General features: G+C 50.0%; 1 protein-coding gene across 1 annotated transcript in view; it reads left to right on the top strand.

Annotated features, from left to right (window-relative positions):
• The window catches only part of LOC147629700 (putative serine/threonine-protein kinase At1g54610), a 53426-nt gene extending 32534 nt beyond the window's left edge, over positions 1 to 20892 (top strand). The window contains exons 3-8 of the mRNA XM_086811241.1: positions 17605 to 17922; positions 18372 to 18599; positions 18860 to 18960; positions 19081 to 19195; positions 19357 to 19848; positions 20005 to 20892. Of these exons, the coding sequence (XP_086667367.1) occupies positions 17605 to 17922; positions 18372 to 18599; positions 18860 to 18960; positions 19081 to 19195; positions 19357 to 19848; positions 20005 to 20361 (1611 nt within the window). The 3' untranslated portion in view covers positions 20362 to 20892. The remainder of the gene's footprint in view (positions 1 to 17604; positions 17923 to 18371; positions 18600 to 18859; positions 18961 to 19080; positions 19196 to 19356; positions 19849 to 20004) is intronic.
• The last annotated feature ends 639 nt before the right edge of the window (positions 20893 to 21531 follow it).

Below are 21531 nucleotides of genomic sequence, written 5' to 3'. Positions count from 1 at the left end.
GTGTTGCGTTTTTTCTGAGAGAGAAGGATTTCTGCGCTTTTTAATACTGCTAGTTGCAGAGGAGGAGGGAGCGTTTTGGCCTTGTCTGGGGCGGCTGGAGGAGGTACAGGGCAGCCAGCCCTACTGGCTGCGTTTTTTGCAAGTTTGGGGCGGCCAGAGGAGGTACCCTATTGGCTGCGTTTTCTGCCCTTGTGAGCAGGTGAAGGGCAGCCACCAATGGCTGTGTTTTTTTCTCCACGGGAGGTGCTGGGCAGCCTGGCTGCGTTTTTCTCCAGAGGAGGTGCTGGGCAGCATGGCAGCGTTTTTCTCCAGAGGAGGTGCTAGGCAGCATGGCTGCGTTTTCTCCAGAGGAGGTGCTGAAGGTGCTGTGTTTTCCTCTTCCCTCTCTTCTTCTTGGTACACGTGCTGCCGGCTGTTTACAGCAGCGTTTTCTGCGTTATCTCATCTGCGTTTTTGGAGGCAGTGGAGGCAGGTGTTCTTTTCAAGGAATAGTGCCTTCCCACATGGCCTTGAGCCTTGCTCGGCCAATCTTTGCTTTGTCAGAGTTTTCAGACTCATGGGTGCACACTTGGATTCACATCCTCGAGGTGTGTGTGTGGCAGACAGTTAGTCCTTTCTTCATAGCAGAGGGGGTCTATGAGTTTGTGCCAGTTCAGCATAGTTTTGCTGGTGTACAGGTGTTTCCTTTAGGTTCTCAGGGTGTTCACCTTGAGAGGGGGATGTGGTTACTTGGCAAGGTGAGCCACTCTTATTCCCTAGGCAGATGGCCTTTTGGATTACAGGGTACATGCACAGGAGTCTTCATCCCTTGGATGAGCATTGATTTGGGAGCTTGGTGTACAGGTTGATATCGGCATTCATGCAGAGGCAGGCTAGGTTATTTGGTGACGAGAGCTGTTGTCGAGGTTCACAGGTACTTGCTCAGTTGCAAGATGGGAACATGATGCATGGCAGGTGTACAGGTTCATTGGGTACAGGTAGGTACCAATGGAGCAGCAGTTTGGAGCAGATGATTGACATCAGATTGTGCTTTGGGATGATGAGTTGTGGATGGTTGGTTCCACATGGACACGTGACTAGTTGGTTGGGAGCTTGCCAGCTAGGGGTGTCAAGTTTTGGCAGGAGAGCTTTCTTGAGCTCAGTGCCATAGTTAACACCAAAGAGCTCAGGGGGTGTTGCCATGTGATTGGGTGACTCATAGGGGTGTGTGAGTAGTAGTCCCATCACGCGACGACGAGTTGTGGATATAGGTTTGAAAGGTCAGGTGCCAGCAGGATTGTCAGCTACAGTGCTGGAGGTATGTTTCTTCCATTTGGAGTGTTAGCAGGATAGAGAGGCATTCTTGGACCAAGGGATACATGGAGATCCGGAACCTTGTATTTGGAGATTGGTGCTCAACAAGCTCAGAGTTGGAGGCTTGAGTACCAGGGCGGATGTAGACATTGTGGACCTCTAGGGTGTTTAGAGGGGATGCCAACAGGGAGAAAGTTTGGCGGTGTTCTCTAAGGAGCAGATTTTTTCTTGGAGGTAGAGAGTCAGACAACATCCTTTCTTGGGCTGAAGAGGGAGCACACTGTGTGGACTGGTGTGATACAGATTGGGTCGGAGATATGGACATCTGGTGGTTCATTTTTGGATTTTGCTGGACTTCTGGATCGGGAGAAGTTTCTTGGAGTACATGGTAGAGGCGGGAGCTGATCGACTTCTCGACTTGCTTTGGAGGTTTCCTTTTTCAGCTCCTTGGACCGGTTTCTCTCCCACGATCTGAGAGGGGGTGTTAGCATTATTCATCTCTTGGTAGTGTGCCCAAGTTGTGTATCAGGGATGCCTAGATTTATCCCGGGCAGCACCATATTTTTTCCTCATGTTCAGGCCTTGGTGGTAGGGTTGGCCACCCATTTCTCACATATTTATTTTGTCCAGTCGTGGGTCTTTTTCTAGAGCCAGTTGGCCAGCTCCAGTAGGAGCTATATAAGGCCAGGCTCTTGCTCACTTGTAGATACCTTGACAGGGGCTTCGAGGCCCAGGTCCTCCCTCAGGGGAGTTGCTCATCATGCCCTCACTTACGGGAACCACCCCTTGCACAGGGCTGTTTGTATCATTGCTTCTTCATCATTATGCAGATTTGTTCTCTCTCTCTTTGTGCCTATGTCTCACGCTTTCTGCTACGCACTTTTGATAGCAAGTGCTAAACAAGGCGCTTCTGATAAAGCCACCCTGAGGTTCTTGAATGCCTCCAACGCTCATGGAGTCATTTGAATCCGTTGCCTTCTTGTCTTGACACCCTTTAGCAAATCGGTGAGATCTGTCGAGAGGTCAGAAAACTTGTCTATGTGGGTTGAGTATGTCTGGCATATACTCACAAAGGATCTGATGTCTCATTGTCTGAGGTACTTCCCAATTGTTAATCTCGGCCACCTTAGTCGGATCAAGTCGAATGCCCTCTGCACTAATTATATATCCAAGGTAATGTACCTCGAACAAATAAAATTCCGACTTCTTCTCATTGACGTAGAGCTCGTTGCTTTCTAGCAACTTTAGGACTTTCTCTACATCAATGTCATGCTGCTCAACCGTAGCAGAAAATACCAGTATGTCATCCAGAAATATGCACACTTTCCAATTAATTCCCGGAATACATGCATCATCATGCGGTTGAATGTAGTTGGGCGTTCGTCAAGCCAAAAAGCATGACCACAAATTCATAGTAGGCCCGTTTCGTACGGAAGGCTATCTTGGGGATGTCCCCCTCCACAATCCTCACCTGGTGGTACTCACTCTTTAAATCGAGTTTCGAGAACACCTTAGTTCCATTTAGCCTCTCAAGAATATAATCTATTCGAGGCATCGGGAATCTACTCTTGATAGTCAGCTTATTGAGTGCACGATAATCGACACACAAACGAGAAGACCCATCTTTTTTTTTTGACAAACAAGATCAGTGCTGCAAATGGCGACACGCGGGGCGGATGAAGCTAGATTGCAACAATTCTTGGAGTTGGCGGTCCAACTCCGATTCTATTGCCTTGGAAAGGCGATATGGAAACTTGCTTGGGGGTTCTGAGCATGGGAGGAGATCAATCTTGTGGTCCTCCGGTCTGGACCGCGCGGGGGGGGGGGGGGGGGTGGGGGGTTGGGGAGGGAGATTGTCTTGCAGAAAAATCTTTTGGAACTTTTCATGGAGAACCAAATACTTCTCGGAAGCACTGGCCACCGTTTGGGTAGTCTGGATGTATATCATCGCACAAGGTGCGCCTTTCCTGATTGCTCGCTTAGCTTGCAAGTGTCTCATGAGCGGAAAGTTTGGAATTCTTGGCTCACACTTAATGGTCACTGGGACGTTTGACACATTCCGATTAATCTGGAAAGTGTGTTTGTCCCACTTGACATCAGGAAGGAACTTGTGAAACCACTGAATATCCAATATTATGTCTGCTCCTACGAGAGGGGCAACCATGAATAACCAATTTAGTACCTAGAGCTTCATACTTGACGCTTGTTGTCATGCCTGTGCTAAAACCCTCAACTTGTTTGTCCACTGAAGTTAGGACGAAACGGGCACGTCGAGCGGCCTGTTCCGTGACCACGTCCTCCGTGCTGCCGCTGTCAAACAAGACAACGATTCTCTGGTCACCTATGTAGCCAAAGGTCCTGAGCAATTCGTTGCGCTCATACTCCTGGTCATGGGCGCCCTTCTGCTTATCTTCGAGCTCCCGGCTAATGATGGCTCCAACTGAAGCATTGGGATTTGAAGAACTAGGGGCAGTCACTAGGGTCTGTGTGGGAGTTGGGCTCACCACGGAAGTTGTGGAGGCTAAGGCGGCGGTCTTTGGAGCGGTAGTCTTCTTAGGACACTCCCGAGAAGTGTGTCCTTTTGTATGACAAAAGACACACCTACCCTCCTCCTTGTACCGAGAAATCTCCTCAGCACTCAACTTGCCATGTGTCTTACCTGCCTCTGCTTTCTGGTATGGAGTAAGCTTGGACGCATTGTTTGAGTTCTTGGAGCCAGAGGCTCCTGTGCTCTGTCCTGGGGAAGACCTCGTCTAGTTCTGGCCTTTTTCCCCCGAGGTAGTAGCCGGCTGGGAAGTCTTGGGCTTGCCACCATTGTGCTTCATTTCAGCACTTTGCGCAAGCAAGAGTGCGTCTTCGAAGGTGGTTGGCCTAAACATATGCACCTCCCATTGGATTTGCGTGTCAAGGCCATACAAAAATTGCCCTTTCTTGTCCGTATGAGATAAGTCTAATTGCAAACATAAAGTTGAAATTCTATTGGCAAACTGAAGGACTGGTTGCGCGTTCTGACGCGCTCCCCTGAACTCGTCTTCGAGTCGCTCAAGGTAATGGGGCAGTAGAAACCGCTGCTTAAGGTCGCGGACAAACTCGTCCCACACATAAGCTGCCATACCTAATCTGGTGTGGGCATGAGCCCATTGGGTCCACCAAGGAATGGCCTCACCTTCCAAGTACCAACTGGCTAAGATCACTCTGTCAGTATCATTCTTTCTAACTGCGGAAAAGTAAGCTTCAAACTGATGCAACCATGAATAAAGAGTCGTGGGGTCGAGTTTTCTTCAGGGATAGGAGTCACTCCGAAAGGGGTAGTCCACCGGAGTTTGAAAACCAACCACACGAGCGAGAAAAAATTTCTGGTTTCTTGCTGAATCTTTACACTTGAAGTAGGCTCTAATACCACTGTAACATGCGGAAGCTTTGAGGAAGATCGGTAACTTCACTGCTCAGAAAAACAGCACACTTGTCGCGACGAAATTAATGCACAAAATTGAATATAGATGTGCAGAAAAATAGAGAGAGAGGAGAGGGCGAAGAGGACACAATATTGGGTCCCAAATACCTATTGTTGGGTCCCAACCACGAATGGTGTATTTGCTTAGAATGATGCAAAACTAAAATAAAAGATTGAACCTGTAAAACCGGCCTCTGATAGAAAACCAGAGTGCGGTAGATTAGCAATCACCCGTCCACTTGTAGTCTAGATGTGAAACAAAGCAGATTGGAGCTAGAGTGCCCAAATCTGAAAACACAGCGACACCTGTTGGCCCCAAAGCTTGGCGCCCCTTGCGGTATTTCTTTATTCAATTATAATAATATGAATGGCTGAGTACAACACAAAGATCAGCCAAGAGTTTACACCTGTAAGTCCAATCTGACGGCCCACAAATCCTTCTCAGCACAGAGGATCTATGCACACAGATCTGTGTCTCCAAATAACACACTGTGCCTCCCTCTGATCAGCCAAGATCACTAAGCAGGCCAGCCATGGGCATACATCTGGCATAACTCAAGTGCATGATACATCATCTCAGCTCAAACATACATGTGCTGTCCAAACTCTGTCTCAACCCTTGTCAATCTGCCATACCCCTCCTCTCACAAGGGGCCAGATAACTCATATCTGCAAGACATCAAGCAGTAGAAAGAGAGATAGATGAACAGAAACAAGGCTTACCAAGTTCAGCTCGTGAAACAGCACTGGAGGAAGCAACAGCACCAATCTGTACTTGCAGGCACTTGTATCCACAACCCTGCTTCACACCTGTGCTTGTACTTGCCTGTATCCTCCTCCTGATGTTCACTCTTATGCTGTCCTTGAAAATACAGATCTGAAAATCAGCACTGTACCCGTCTGTACCACCTCGGGATACGTGCCAGGAGTTGTACTTGCACAAACAGTCTGCTGTCCTGATTCTGGTCGCCTGAATCTGAGTAACCAGGCCTGTCCAGCACCTGTCTGCACCCCTGCAGCAACTGTACTTGCTGTACCTGGCTGCCCGTACACTGTACGGCAGCCGTACAGTACTGTACTTGCTGAAAATCTGACTGTACAGCCTGTGTAGGGCCTGTGCGCAGCCAGTCCAGCAGTGAAGAAGTCTCACAGCTTGTACCAAAGAGAGAGAGAGAGTGTGTACTTGCACAATCTGGCCGTACAGTGCTGTACGGCTGATTTACACTCAGAAAAACAGCAACAGCCCTCCAAATCTGCAGTCGACTTCCTCTTCCACCTCTCCACGTTTTGTGTACATGCGCTTGAGAAACTCCACGATTCCCTTCCCAAAAAGCTAGAGAGAGAAAGAGAAGAGAGAGATACACTTACTCCAAAAGTGGAGTGACTCTCCCCCAAAATAATCCCTAGGGCCCCAAACTTTAATAAGTTCCCTAGGGCCACTAAGGCCTAGGGGCAAACTTTAATAAACATTAAAGTTTAATGTTTCTAGTTCCCCCCTTCACACCTAGGGATGTCCACACATCTTAAACTCTGTCCGGGCACCCCCCATGTGAATCATAAAATATTCCGACTCTGCAACCACCATGCCCACACTTGTACTGTTCCATTTTCACAGGGCCATGACAACCTGAACCTTCTTGGCTGAGATAGATCTCTACCCTTGACCTTCAGTCCTTCACCTCTTGCGTTAGCTTGTGAAAGAGTGCACAGAGCAGAAGCAGAAAGGCACTAGAATGTGCTCAACAGAGAGTGCAAGAGAGAGAGAGAAATGGAGAAAACTATGCTGAATATACTGAAGCAAAACAGTCCCAAGCAAGAGACACTACAAGTTTCATAAGTGAGGGAGCAAAATGTGTACAATGAATGTGCTAACACCCCCTCTCAGCATCATATGCTGAACATAATTCCGAGAAGCCGAAGAAGTCGTCCTCTATCAAAGACAAAAGAAAGCAGCAACAACAGGTACCAAGAAAGCTCCACAAGCAATCTCTACAGCAACTCAGCTACAAAAGGAACAGAACAAACTGCCAGGTACACTGTTCTTCTAGAAGAAATCAACCATGAAGGTTGCACCGTGCTGCTCCAAATATCGGTGGCAAACCCAAATATAAACACAGTGTCACAGGAATCCCTAGAAGCCTACAGCTCCAAGAAGATAATACCCTCAAAAGAAATAGAGTCCATCTGCTCCAACTCTGTACCAAGAGTAGCCAAATTCTGTATAATAGCACCCTCCTCGAAGGTCGGCATCGCCAGATGTAAGGGCTCAATTGCCCCCTCTGAAAACTGATGTCGGGACTCCACAAGCCCAACCAAATCCAAATCCCAATCCTTCAATCCCTGGAAGTACCACTATGCTCCAGGCATGGTCACGAACACACCTGACCACAATCCAAAATCCTCACACAGAGTAAGGGGAAGAGGAACATTCACTGTAGTGGTAACTGAAGTAGTAGTAGCCTCCTCAATAGCATCACATAGCGTAGAAGCAGGCTCCTCTATAGAAGGCAAAAGGACCAGCAACACATCGTGGTCATTGGTTTTCGAAGAAAGAGTCGGAGGCGAAGCAATAGGAGACAAATCCCCCTCAGAAGCTGTGAGCAAAGATAGCCCACTATCTTCCTCAAAAACATTACCAGAGATATACCATCCTGGCAAGGAGAAGTATGCAGAGAAACTGAAGGCAAGGCAACAGGAGAACAAACTCCTCAGATGCAGTGAGCAAAACTAGTCCACTATCCTTCACTGCAGGAACATCTCCAAAAGAAGTATCCATAAGATCACTGGCTGTAGAGCACCCAGAAGCAAAAAGCATCTGTCGATCACTGGCATCACCATACAGGTCACAAAGCAACTGCCACACATAGAAGGTAGAAGCATCATCAGGAGCATAGATGAAGTGTCGAAGAACCAAATCCTGACAATTCAAGAGGAGAAAGCCATAGATTTGTCCGTCAGTCTTCCTCCATCGACACACATGCTCCGCAGAGGCAAGGTCCGGCAAGCACCAATTCTTGTACGAGAGAAACTCCATCAAACCATACTCCCTTAGGATAGAAGTAACTTGCAACTTCCATGACTGAAAGTTACCACCATCCAACTTGTTTGCCTCATGAAGGCTAATGTGGCGCGGCACACAAAATTGGCCAATCTCCAATTGGGTGACCCGCTAGAAATTAGGATTATCACTTTCATAATCAGCTATTGCTTTCGTAGGTGGAGAAAGACTCACCCCGTACACACAAGAGGCGGCTATGCCACAATTGTCACAGACGAGGCACAACCCAAACTAGAGGATTTTGGAATACAGCAAGACTGGCGGAAAGAATACTTAATAATTCCAGAGTACAGCCAAGTCTATATGTGCGCGCCACCAACTCAGCGGGTTGACCCATTGTACATGCGCCTTAAGAGAAGATGGACTCCACTAGAGTTTTAGGAGACTAAGCAACATGACTTCCATGTATGTTACAATTTCTTGGTCTTCATGCTAGCAATCTTTCCAGACATACGGGAGCAAAGGAAACAAATGATCACTTGGATACAGGCATGGTGCCGTATCTCGGACCCAACAATAGTGACAAGTGTTCGGTTTTTGACTTTGCTTGTCGTCTTGATTGATCAACCCAAAGAGCCCTATGATGGCTATGAAGCTGAGCAACTGAAGTTTGACATGAATCAAGGTCCAACTGATCGAGGCATGATGCTGTATTACCATCGTCTAAGGTGTCTTCCGGCTACATGCATGTCACGTTCGAAGACATGGTGGACCCAGGGTCCTGGCGCTCACACTCTGCATTCAAACGCACCCTCTGAAAGCTTTAGTTACGCTGAAACTTCTACCGACATGAGTTCGGTGACCAGGTCTTTAGACCTCGATAACAGGTTCTGAGGACAGAACCTGCATCAGGTAGGGGAGGATGTTAATCCCATTTTGGATTAACAAGCATGCTCCTCCAATTCAGGACATTAATAAGTGTCATGAAACGGCACTATAAAAATTGTGCATTATGAGATATTGGCCACCCAAGGCCTAGTTAAGGACGTTTTGGGCGCCCAAGTTCGAATAAGGGCAAAATGTATATAAGGCATTTTCTCATAATGAAAAGACATAATCCTCCTTTGTGCTATTGAGAGCTCTTCCTTGTGTCTTGAGAGAGATTGAGAGAGAGCATTCTAGCATTTGTGCCTCTTCTATGCTTGTATGATTCATGCTTTTTTTTTTTTTTCCGAGAAAAGATCCTTTCATTAGTTATATAAAAACGCCCGTAGGGCTACAAAAGATCTCTCCTGCTCCTAAGAGAGAGAAGAGCAGTGAATACATCATGGCAGCCCGGGAGACTCTCCCTAGGTGCTGCAAAATACAAGCATCAGTATAAAGAACTGAGCGGCTAAATCATACAATAGGGGGAGGGGAAGAGCCAAACAGGTGGCCTGTAGTGCCAACGGGGGGATCCCGTGTGTAAGGTGTAGAACGGGCCACAATGCCAAGTGGTGTGAAAGGCCTGGCGCCGTAAGATCGCCTCATCCGAGTCTCCCCGGATGCGGTCGTACTGTCCTCGCAGGGTGTGGATCAACTCCTGCCAAATCCCCCGTACAGTCTCTGCTGGTGGCTCCAATCTCCCCTCAAAGGCCGTAAAGCACCGGGCCCTCCAGGTGAACCAGATGGTGAGGCTGCTGAGGAGCTCCCATCATAAATCCCTCTCCTGTGTCCAGCTGGCGGACGAGAAATCCGGTGCCGGAACCAGGCGAGGCTGGCCCCTAATAAATCTGATGGCCTGACTGCCCTGCTCCATCTCATAGCCCATAGCAGGCCCTGACGAAGTCGACCAAGCAGCGGCACCCCACGTAAACACACCCTCTGGAGAGAGGGGGCCCAGAATACGCAGTATCCGCAGCCAAATCTGCTGTGCCTGAGGGCAGTCCCAAAGGCAATGTCTCTGTGTCTCCATAGGGTGGCCGCATCGGACGCAGGCCGCCGGAAGACCGCTGTAAACAAGCCAAGTGCCAACTGCTGAGCCCCTGTGGGCGACCAGCCACTGAAAAGCCGAGATCCTGCGGGCCTGCCGACTAGCCCAGAGCCGAGCCCAGAAATCCTCCAGGAACTCCTGTGAGAGTCCCTGCAATCGCCAATGCCCTGCTGCCGCTGGAGAAACCGTCCTCCTCGCCGTCAAAATATGCCGTCCCAGCCGAACAGTATACTGGAAAAAGGTGATCTCTGTGGCCTCAAGGGATGCATAAGGATCATGCCACTCGTACTCCCCGGGGTCCCACTGTAGTCGGGCCAAGGGGCGCGCTGCATATGCCCATATGCGCCAATCTGGGAGCACATCAGCAGGGTCGGGGTCAATATGCCACTTCCGAGAAGCGGCAGCCACTACCCGAATCCTCTGAAAGGTGCACTCTGCAACTAAAGGCGACTCCACATCCACTCTCTGGAGTCTGCCCTCATCCTGAATCTCATAGTAGAGGCATCTGCCATCCTCAGTGCTAGCTCTGACAGCAATCAGGATCTCCAACTGTGTAAAGGCTCCCATCCACCGTGGGGCCACTGGCTCGAGAGGTGTGAACCACTCCTCTGTAAGTGCCTCCTGAATATCATCCCTCATAATCAACCCCCCTCTGAAGTGACTCAGCCTCTCCACCTGGATCTCCTCTGGTAGACTGCAGAAAGCCTGCCAGTCTCCAAAACTACGAGCTGGGCCTGCCGCTAAAGGTCCCCAGGCTAGACGAGGCCGAGAACCCAGCATATGACCCTGCTCCGTACGAACCGTTGGGCTCCAGATGAGCGGCTGCCTGGCCCGCTCCTCAACACAAGAAGGAGGCCGCTGAGAGAGCCCCGGTCTCAGCAGCTCCCAAGCTCTCAGGATACTCAAAGCAAATTTGTCCTCCCATCCTCTACTGAGGCCTGTCCTCCTCATCTCTATGAAGATCCATCGAATCTCTGGTGCCCAAGTACCCCCTGCAGGGGGCGCCCGAGCCTGCAGTCGCTGCAAGAGGAGCTCTTTCCAAGGCTCAGCGCCTGGAAGCAACCCCCGAACAATGAGCTTCCCCAATAAGGCTCTACTCTGATCGACTGGATCTATAATGCCCAAACCGCCCTGAGCCAGCGGAAGTGTAATAACTGCCCATGCAACCTTTGCCCGAGCTGGCTGACCGTCCCGCCCAGACCACAGAAAGTTCCTGATCAGCCTCTGTACCTGGCTGATGCAAGAGCTCGAGAAAATCCAGCAAGACGTAATGTACCACATGGTCGCTAACAGCACCTGATTTGCCACCACCACCCTCCCAGCCAAGGATAGTCGAGCTGTACTCCAATACAATAGCTTCTTCCGAATGCTCAGAAGAAGCGGGGCAATCTGCTGCTCAGGTGACAAATCGAGGCCAATCTGGCATCCCAAATACCGCACTGCTGTGCCTGGAGGAATCCATCTAAAACCGGGGTCCGGGCTCCATGCTGGAGTGGGAGCACTACTGATCCAAAAGGCCACTGTCTTGCGCCAATTGATCAATGCTCCCGAAGCTGCACTAAAAACCTGGAGCGACTGCTCAGCTCGAATAAGATTGGCCTCTTGGCCATGCAAAAATAAGCCCGTGTCGTCTGCAAACTCAGCATCAAGCAAATCCTCCCCCCGGACTGGGAGCTGAAGTCCTCTCAAACCAACCTCCTCTGCCGTCAAATACATACTCATAGCCTCCGCAAAGAAGAGAAAAAGGAAAGGGGCGAGAGGACACCCCTGACGGACTGATCTGGTCAGCTCAAAACTCGGCCCCCGTCCTCCTGCAATCAGCACCTGGCTGCGAGCTGTGGAATACAGCGCTGCCACCCCTCTGATCCATCCTGGCTCAAAGCCCAGGCGAAGCATAGTGCCCTCTAAGAATCCCCAATCAACTCTATCGTATGCCTTCTCAAAATCGAGAAGCATCACGACCAAGTCCTCGCCAAGAAATCTAGCTCGGGCCGTCGCCTCCCAGAAAGTAAAGATGTTGTCAAGGATACTGCGCTCCTTGACAAATCCTGTCTGAGTAGCATGAATCAACTCCCCCAGGAAGGGCTGGATCCTCAAACTCAAGGCCTTTGCCAAGACCTTGTAGACAGTATTGAGGATCGTAATAGGCCTCCAATGCCGAATGTCATCTGATACTCCCTCCCCCTTGGGGATAAGATAGATCAAGCCCTCTGAAAAGCTCTGCGGCATCACCCCAGTGTCCAAAACATGCTGAAAGCCCCTGCGGAGGCCTGGCCCCAAAAGGTCCCAATAGCGCATAAAAAAGGCCGGCGTCAGTCCGTCCTCCCCTGGGCAACTATGTCGCGGCAGGACCCTCAAGGCCTCGGCAAGCTCAATCTCTGACAGAGGCGCACCTAGAACTGTACGCATATGGTCTGTGACCCTCCTCTGCACATGGGCCCACACAGTCTGTCTGCAAACATCTCGATCCTCAGTGGCAGGCTCCGCTGAAAGCAGGTCACTATAAAAAGCAGTGGCAATGGCTCTGATCTCCCCGAGCTCAGTAGCTACCGATCCATCCGGTCTACCAAGCTGGCGGACTCCTGCTCGCGCATGACGGGGTCCAGTGATCTCAAAAAACTCCCCAGTCACTCTATCACCAAGCTGCGTCCACTGAGAGGCCTGACGACGATAATAAAACTCATGTCTCTGCTCCTCTACCTCTCTAACCTCCTGGCGTGCCTGGCTCGGCTGGGACGCCACCCACTCACATGCAGGCTGCTGCTCCTGAAGGCGCTGTAGCGAAGCAAGGCTGCGTCTCAGCCGTTGCTCCCGCTCGCGAATCTCTCCCAATCGTGTCAAAGCTGCAGCGTGCAGAAAAGAGCTAAGATCAATGAGTCCCTGGGCACACTGGCCCGCTGCATCCTGGTCAGAGCACTGACTATCATGCCAGATCCTCTCAATGTCCTCAGCGAGACTGGGATCTGCAAGTACCCTCTCTGGGATCCTCAACTGCAGGCTGGGCTCCCGTGTCCCCTCCTCCAATGTCAATATAATTGGCGCATGATCTGAAAATGAGGTGCCAGCGAGAATGCCGACGGAGCCCCCTCGCTCCCCTAACCAATCGCCCACATAAAAGCGATCAATCCGTGATAGATTAGTCCCTCCCTGCCGGCTATCCGACCGAGAGAAACTAAGACTGTCCTGAGACCGGGAGAAAGCCCATGCTGCCATGCATCAGTGATCCTCAGTGACATGCAAAACCAGTCCCAAGCTGCAAGCTCCATGCCGTGCACTGTAACATGACTGCCTCCCACCCTATCTGCCGGGTCCTCAAGCATGTTGAAGTCTCCCCCAACACACCAATGTGCGGCCTCTGGCAATGCATCTGTAACCTGAGTCCAGAACTCTGCTCTGGCACTAGCATGATTGGGCGCATAGATGTTGAGCACACCCAATAGCTCATCATGCATCCTCAGAATGACATACTGTGCTCTACCAGGCACAATGACCCCTCGATCCACAATGGCCTGCCGCCATACATCTGCAATAACCATGCATACTCCTCCCTGTCCACCCAAAGGACCAAACCCTGCAGACCAAAAAGTGTCCCATCTACCAGGCATCACCGAACCATATCTCCGGATCCTGCTCTCACCCAAGTGGTGCTCCTGCATCATCAAAATGTCAATGCTGCCACCAACCAGGCACCTCTGAAGCTCCTGCCTCAAGCAACCTCGATAGCGTATAAAGTGTGCTCCGCCAAGGCCCTGTACATTCCATGAGATGATCCTCATGGATGCCTTGCTGGGGTGGATGCTGTCTCAGCTGTACGGCGGGCCTTCGCAAGCGGCTTGGATGGAGAGTAGTCCCCATCCGAGCGGCTGCGAATCTGCCCACCCGGTGTACTGCAAGAATCCCGGATCAGGCGCCAGTGGCTGTGGCCCATGGCGACTGCCTCCTGCTCTGACAGAGAAACCTCGTGTATACTCACATATCCAGGGTCGCGTGCCAAGTCTGCCACTATGCGCACGACCAAATGCCGAATCCCTGAGATATCCACACTCCCGGGATCCAAGAAAAAATGAGCCAACTCCCAAAGTCGACTTATCACATCTGTCACCTCCAGATCGCTCATGTGGTGAGAAAACTCAACTGCCTGAGTCTTCAAAGTGCTGAGAGCGAGCTCAAGAGTCCACTCCCGATCACAAGGTCCACATAGAGGGAACGAGAAGGCCACCGCTGAGTCTAGTGCCTCCTCCCCTCGGGCCGGAGGTATCACTACATGAACTCGAATGGGTGCTGGCTCATGGGGGCCCTCTGCTCCAAAAAGCCGTGTGAAGGTATAGTCAAAGGCCTCCGAGCGCTGTCTAATGCCAAGGCGACTCAGCCGACTGCGGATAGATGAAATCCGTGAGGCCCTAATCGGCATAGGTCTCCTCTGTGATGCTCGAGCGAGGTCAGTGCTCAGCGCTCTCCGAACTGCAGGTGAGCGCCAGGGAACTGCCAGGGTCTCCCGGGAAGGTGAGGCGGGCGGAGGGGGAGGCGAGGGAGGTGGAGAGGGAGCCGCTGCCGAAACCGGAGCGGGGGCGGGAGGAGGCGATGGTGGAAGCGAGGCGGTGGGAGGGGACGGGGGTGGGGGGGTGAAGGAGGGGGAGCTGGCATCTCCTGGTCCTCGGTCGCTGCAGGGGTCTCCTCCTGAAGGGGAGCAAAGCTGTTCCTCACGGGAACCCAGTGAGGCTGAGACTGTGGCTGCTGCTGCAGCGGTCTCTGGGCGTGCTGCTGTGGCTGTCTCCCTCGGCGGCGCCCCTGTCCAGGCTGCCACTCCGAGGTCTCTGTGGCCTGAGCAGGCGTCCCTGAGGCAGCCTGCCGAGCCGAATCTGTGGGCGGGCCATCAGTAGCCTGCTGCTGTGGTGAGGGTCGAGGTCTCCTGCGAGGGCAGGCCTTGGCCAGATGACCGACCTGCCTGCAAATGAAGCACTGGTTCGGGAGCCCCGAGAACTCCACTCTCTGATCTATCCACCCCCCCCCTATCCTAGGTAGCTGAATGACCTTAGGAAGGGAGGAGATGTCAGATACCAACACTCTGACCGAGGGTAGCCCAGCTGCTCTGGCCACCACTGAAGCAGCAGAGGGGCCCGTCTCTAGTACCGAGCCCACCAATGCTCCGAGCCTGGAGAGGAGCGGAAGATACTCCCGGCGGAGACCAGGGAAACAAACTGTAATATGGAAGAGGCGCTCTTCCTGCTCCGCCGCTGCTGGGTCAAATCCATGCTGCCAAGGTCTGAAGAAAGCCCGAGCACCCCTGATGTCCAGAGGACTCATGGCAAGGACCTTGGCAACGCTCTGGGCGGCCTCGAACTCGATCTGATAATGGCCCCGGCCCAGGAGCTGTACATCCAGGATCTTGCCCACATCTGCAAGAAGGCGGGCCTGAAGAAGATCCCTGATCTCCCCTCTGCTGGGGCGAGTGCCGACTATACGGCAGATGGTGGAATGAGCCTGGAGGCGTTCCACCTCTGCGGTGAGGCTCGCTTCCTCTTCCGGCGAAAGAGAAAGCCTGATGGGGATGACCTCGGGGGTGGGCGAGGGGGCTGCGGATGAGTCCCTCTGAGACGAGGCGGGAGGAGTCTCCATCAGAGTCTGAAGCTCAGGCGAAGGCGAGGCGAAAGCGGAAAACCTGCAAGAAACGGGCTGCTCACAAAGAGGCGGAAGACCGGAGGAAAAGGGAAAAAACACAAAACCCCCTGGGGGTGGAAAACAGCGCGAAGGAGGGGGGGGGGAGTGGGCGAAAAGACGAAGGATAAAACCAGGGGGGGCGGGGCGCTGCTGAAGAAAGGCGAAGAGGCTAGGCGGGGGGGGGGGGGGGGGGGGGGGGGGGGCGCAGCAGCAATGAGGGGGGGGGGCGCAATGGCGAGATGAGGGGGGGGGGGCGCAGAAGCGAAGGCAGGCAGGCGGGGGAAGGAGAGGGGGCGCAAGGGAGGGCAGGCGAGCAGCGAGCAGCGTGCGCAGGGTGAAGGCGGGAGCTTCAGCGATGTATGATTCATGCTTGTGTGGGAGAGTGAGAGATAGTGGATCCACGGGGAAGGAAGTAACAATTTGTATACATTGCTTGCAGAAAGCGCATCCAATGGAAGAGAATTAGTATGACCAACAAGTTGCCAATCATGAAGTATGTCGTGATCATCAAAAGGTGGGATGGGTTCAAAAGGCCACAAACAAAAGCATAGTAATAGTTTTTCACACTCGCTTGTGATGCAGACCTAAGTTATGTTTTAGATAGGCTTAGACGCTAAAAAGCATGCCTTTCGTGGTTCTTGTACCTCAAGTGGTTGAGGAAACACCGAAGACCAATGAATGCTTTCCAATCGAAAAGAATTCCCAGTAAGTGCATCTCTATCATGCTAGCGAATAGAAGACAAAGCTAATTTCCAATCACGAAGAAGGAAAGATGCATGAGGATATCCCGGAATTTTTCCTTCAAATTTACTAAGCACTGCTTCCCAATGAGACATGTGCCAATTTATAAGCTCTAGTCTGGATGGTGTCAGAGTCACGTAGTAGTAGCACGCACACCACCCTCGGGCAGTGAGCAAAGTTGGTGGCTGGGCTCCCATCTCCTAGCCATTGCTTCCCCCCAAAAACCCGGCCGGAGGAGATATCTATGACAAAGTGCCACCACACCCTATATATGGCTCTTATGCTCTTGCATATGGGATAATCCACCACAACTTCTAGTCATGCGATAACTCGAGAGTAGCTACGAGAATTTTCACTTCCAACACCCTCCTTCAATTCGAGTACCTCGATCAAACGAAGGTTAGGACCGACCAGGACCACACAGGCCGAGCTCTGATACCATGTCATAGTCACGCAATAGTAGCACGCACACCACCCTAGGGCACTGAGCAACGTCGGTGGTTGGGCTCCCATTTCCTAGCCGTTGTCCCCCTCCAAAAACCCGGCCAGAGGAGATATCTGTGACAAGGTGCCACCACACCCTATATATGGCTCTTCGACTTCCTATGTGCTCTTGCATATGGGATAATCAACCACAACTTCTAGTCATGTGATAACCCGAGAGTAGCTACGAGAATTGCCACTTCCAACAGATGGAAGCACACATGTCTGCAAGTAATATGGCCCATGGCTGCCGAAGTTGGAAAAAAGTGGGAATCATGGTGGCCTTTCTTGCCAAGAGATGATAATGCAGATCAAGTATATTTAATCCACCATGCATTTTAGGTGTGCAGACCAAAGATCGTCTCAGAAGACGTAGCGCTCTCGGATGATGCTTGGCTTTCCGCAACAATTCCAAGGTATCAGACATAAAAGTATCTATATCAATTTTATGCCAAATCAACAACGGCAAGTAAAATTGCACATAGGCCATAATGATTTGAGACGCACATGTAAAGGACATGTAGAAAGCTTCCAATATGCCAGCTTGGGCTTCAATTTGTTCAATACCCAATGAATGGCATCATGTGTAGACATGTGCCATGCCAGTGGATATCCCAAATGTCTAACCGGGTGGTCTGGTGTAATAACGTGGACACACACACACACGGATACCCCCACAGCCAAACATGGTAAAAACCATTGCACACACACACACACACACAAAAAGAAAAAAACAAACGTGTATGCTTGTCACATAATATTTAAAACCATTGAAAACCGTGACATGGAACAATTTCTATGGCACCACATTTGGAAAAAACACCAGAAAAAGAATTGGCAGGCCTTTAGTGTGTTCTACACTTGTTAACCAACTTCTTTTCTGACAATAAGTTTTGCTATGACATTCATTCCTGATCTTCACAGCAGCTCAGATAGCAATGCTCATGGATAGAGTACACTATTTTCGTTGTGTTTAAAATGGAGTTTTTGTTTACAATCAAACAGGTGAAATGCTACTTACAGCAGCTACTCAGGGGGCTGGATCATTGTCACAGTCGTGGTGTCCTTCATCGTGATATAAAGGGATCCAATTTGCTTCTCGACAATGGGGGCAGTTTAAAGATTGCGGACTTTGGGCTTGCCACTTTCTTTCGTCCAGACCAAAAACAACCATTGACCAGCCGTGTGGTTACTTTATGGTATCGTCCTCCGGAGCTTCTGTTGGGGGCAACAGAGTATGGTGTGGCTGTTGACTTGTGGAGCACAGGGTGCATTTTAGCGGAATTATTGGCGGGAAAGCCCATCATGCCTGGCAGAACTGAGGTGAGTGCTTTTGTGATTGGTGTGCCTTTTGACTAAATAATATGTTTTATTTGCTTAGTAATGTAAAAAATAGAATTTAGAAGTTTCTCTCACACACACAAGTATACATATATATGTATGTGTGAACACACACACACACTCCACACAGACAGACACATATATGTATGTATATATACACATGTATACATGTGTGTGTATTTGTTTGTCTTATCTACACACACACACACACACACACACACACACACACAAAAAAAACATTCACACAGCCAGCCAGCCAGCCAGCCAGCCAGCCAGCCAGCCACACACATGGTTATATAACAAGAGTTATTCATGAAGGCAAGCTTTTGGGAAATTCCTCACTTGTTTTAAGTCTATTATGTGCCTTTCCTTATGGTCATGTATTTGCTTGTACCTAACAGAAAATTCTGATTTAATCACCATCATTGCAGGTAGAGCAATTGCACAAAATATTTAAATTGTGTGGCTCCCCATCTGAAGAGTATTGGAAGAAGTCAAAGCTTCCACATGCTACTATTTTCAAGCCGAAACAACCTTACAAGCGATGCATTGCAGAAACCTTTAAAGACTTTCCACAGTCTGCCTTGTCCTCACTCGAAACTCTGCTTGCGATAGAACCAGCTGATAGAGGGACGGCAGCATCGGCACTCAAGAGTGAAGTAAGCAAGCCTTCTCAAGTATTGAGGTCTGTAGTATAACTTAGGGCCCTTACACATATGGCTGCCACCCAAAAAGGGGGCCCAGATGGACCAGCCGCCGTTACTTTTGGATGGGGGATCTCACCCTCCCCAGGTCCTCGCCCTTCCACAATTCTAGGCTGTGTGTAAGTGGCCTTAAGCTCATTTGAACTGGAAGAAAGTGCTTACGTAATTGACTTAAATTAAAAAAATGAGTTGATTGCTGGATTTACTTGTTTCAGTTCTTCATTACAAAGCCATTGGCATGTGATCCTTCAAGCCTTCCAAAGTATCCTCCAAGCAAAGAATTTGATGCGAAAATACGCGACGAGGAAGCACGAAGGTATGCTATTGTTTCTACCAAAGCTGTCAAAGCTGCCAACAAAGACAGGCTGTCTTTACTCTAGGAGATGCCATGGCAGGCTTTCTACTAAGCTTCATTCATGTATGTTTGTTTATGCAGGCAAAGAGCTGCTGGAGGAAGGGTGCATGGTGCTGATGCAGTAAAAAGGGTCACACACACGAGCAAGGCTGTGCCTGCTCCAGATGCAAATGCAGAATTGGCAGCATCCATCCAGGTGAAATTACAGTTGTTTATCGATGTTGAGTATACCCAATTTAACTTAATTCATTTATTTAACTCCACTACTTGTTAATTCATTTATTTAACTCCACTACTTGTTCAAGTTCTCACGTCTGGCTGCTCGTACATGTTTCTGACAAAACATCTGTTTTGCAGAGACGCCGTCTAACCTCACATGCTGCTGCAAAAAGCAAAAGTGAGAAGTTCAATCCCAAGCAAGAGGATGCGGCTGTGGGTTTTCCTATTGATCCTCCACGCCTGGCAGATGGAGCTAGTGGAACCGGTGTCAATGCACCTCCTCCAAGTCGTTCTGGCTCGGTGGGAAATCCTAATTTTGCTTTGAAAAGGCAGAAGGAAGGGAATTCTTCTCTGCCTCCCCCCTGTCCTCCACCATCGAGATCCACCAAGTTTTTGACTGTGCCTGATATGAAGCCTCAAACTGTTGACACGTCTAGTCTTGTGACCTCAGTGGCATCAAGGAACAATGGAAATGGTGCCAAACAGATGGATAGGTTTGGAGGGCAAGATGGACTTCAATCAAGCAAACATGAATACTCGGAAATCTTGGAGTCTGGCAAGCAGCGGATGGAATTTGAGCGGTCAGATACATTTACAAAGGAGTCTGCCCAGCGTGATCGGCCTGCATTGGTAAGTATTTTAGGACATTATGGTAAGTCCCTTGGGCAGTCCTGAGTGCTCTTGGGAAGCTTAACAAGTTTTGGAATGTTTAGATTGAAGGGTGGGCTTCTTCAGTTGGCCCACTAGATTTTAGCTGGGACTCCTAAATAACGGCTGCATTTGCAGGGATTCGCTAAGCAGGCTGACCGAATACATTTTTCTGGGCCATTGCTGCATCCGTCTGCAAATCTGGAGGACATACTCGGAGAACATGAGCGCCAGGTACAGCAAGCTGTTCGCAGATCCCGGATTGACAAAGGCAAGAACCAACGACAGCAGCAGTCTTCCTGGGGAAGTGGATCCGTTGGGAGAACAGAAGCTCCAGAATCAGGTCATAATTATGGACCACCACCGACGATTGGCAGTGGACGCTGGAAACCACCAAGAAGGCCACCGTCTGCTGGGGAGATTGTGGAGCTAAGTGAATCTGAGCAAGGGTTATCATCTGTAGTAGAGAATTATGAGAAAGAGCAAGAACTATGAATGCATGCCACACCCCTCTGCTGCTATCGGGGGACTGGGGGGGTGGGTCCTGATCATCATCACGTGTTTCTCTATAATGAATACGCGGCATCTTTTATCAATAATGTGCACATAGAGTGGTAATAGATGACATTCATCAGCCATTTGTGGAGAAGCAGGAGGTCTACTCTATTGACCCAGCTGGAGCAAATCAATGGTTTTCCTACCCAGTAGCAGATATGATTGAGACGTCTTGGATACATTGTGTGTCATCTTTGTTTAGAATCATCTTTGCCAGCTAATCTCACTCTCTATTTATGTTCCTCAAGGTGGCTGGCATTGTTGGAAAGGCTTTTTTGCACCCAGAACTTATCATGTAAAAGATCAATTGTTGTATTCTACTGAATGATGCAGACTTGATACTGGCATGACTGCTGTTCTGGTTTAGTTGTACAGCAGGCGGCTGTTGGCCTTGATATTGGTTTTAGTCTGCTGCTTTAAAGGAAGGGACACATGGATTTGAGGATTTCAATGGTGGTATGCATTTGAGAACACGTGTACGGTACGGTCCTTGTCAAAGATGTATAAATGCGTTAGGCAACTTCTAATGTTAGGAGGCAATTACTACCATCCTAAGATAGCAAATGATGGACATTTCTTAATATGTGTTGAGAGTCCCTAGAAACCTTTCTTGACTGGACAAGATGAAGGCTATGACGGGTGGGTTACGGGTGTGTAGCATGAAAGCAGGTCCCATCAAGTAGTCCGCGGTGGTTGAGCCTCTTCAAGGTGGTAAGCAGGTCAGGCCTCTAGAGAGACGGGCCAATGGGACATCCCGTTATGAAGTAGTATCTCATACAGTCACCATCTCCAAGAGGGAACTGTCCTGTGTCTTGTGAGAACCTCTACAGCTATGACTCCATCAGGTCTATCTCTAACAGCATCAATGGGTCTACATGGAAATCATACCTGCAAACCACTACTATTGAAACATAAGTCACTCAACAAGAGGATGTCTCCTTGTTGGGCAAACTTCAGAGTATTTAAAAAAAGGAGACCCTCTTGCAATGTGTCCTATGCAAAAGGCAGAGGTGTTTGGTGGAAAGTAGCGAAGTTCAATGTGTAGCTAGGTGGGTGCACATGAATCTAGCCTCCTTATCACGACTGCCCGTTACAAGACTGCCACTTTTC

The sequence above is a fragment of the Cibotium barometz genome, chromosome 17 (assembly GCF_041138505.1).
Source record: "Cibotium barometz isolate CiBa-2024 chromosome 17, ASM4113850v1, whole genome shotgun sequence".
NCBI lineage: Eukaryota > Viridiplantae > Streptophyta > Polypodiopsida > Cyatheales > Cibotiaceae > Cibotium > Cibotium barometz.
This window is presented reverse-complemented; position numbering and strand designations above follow the sequence as displayed.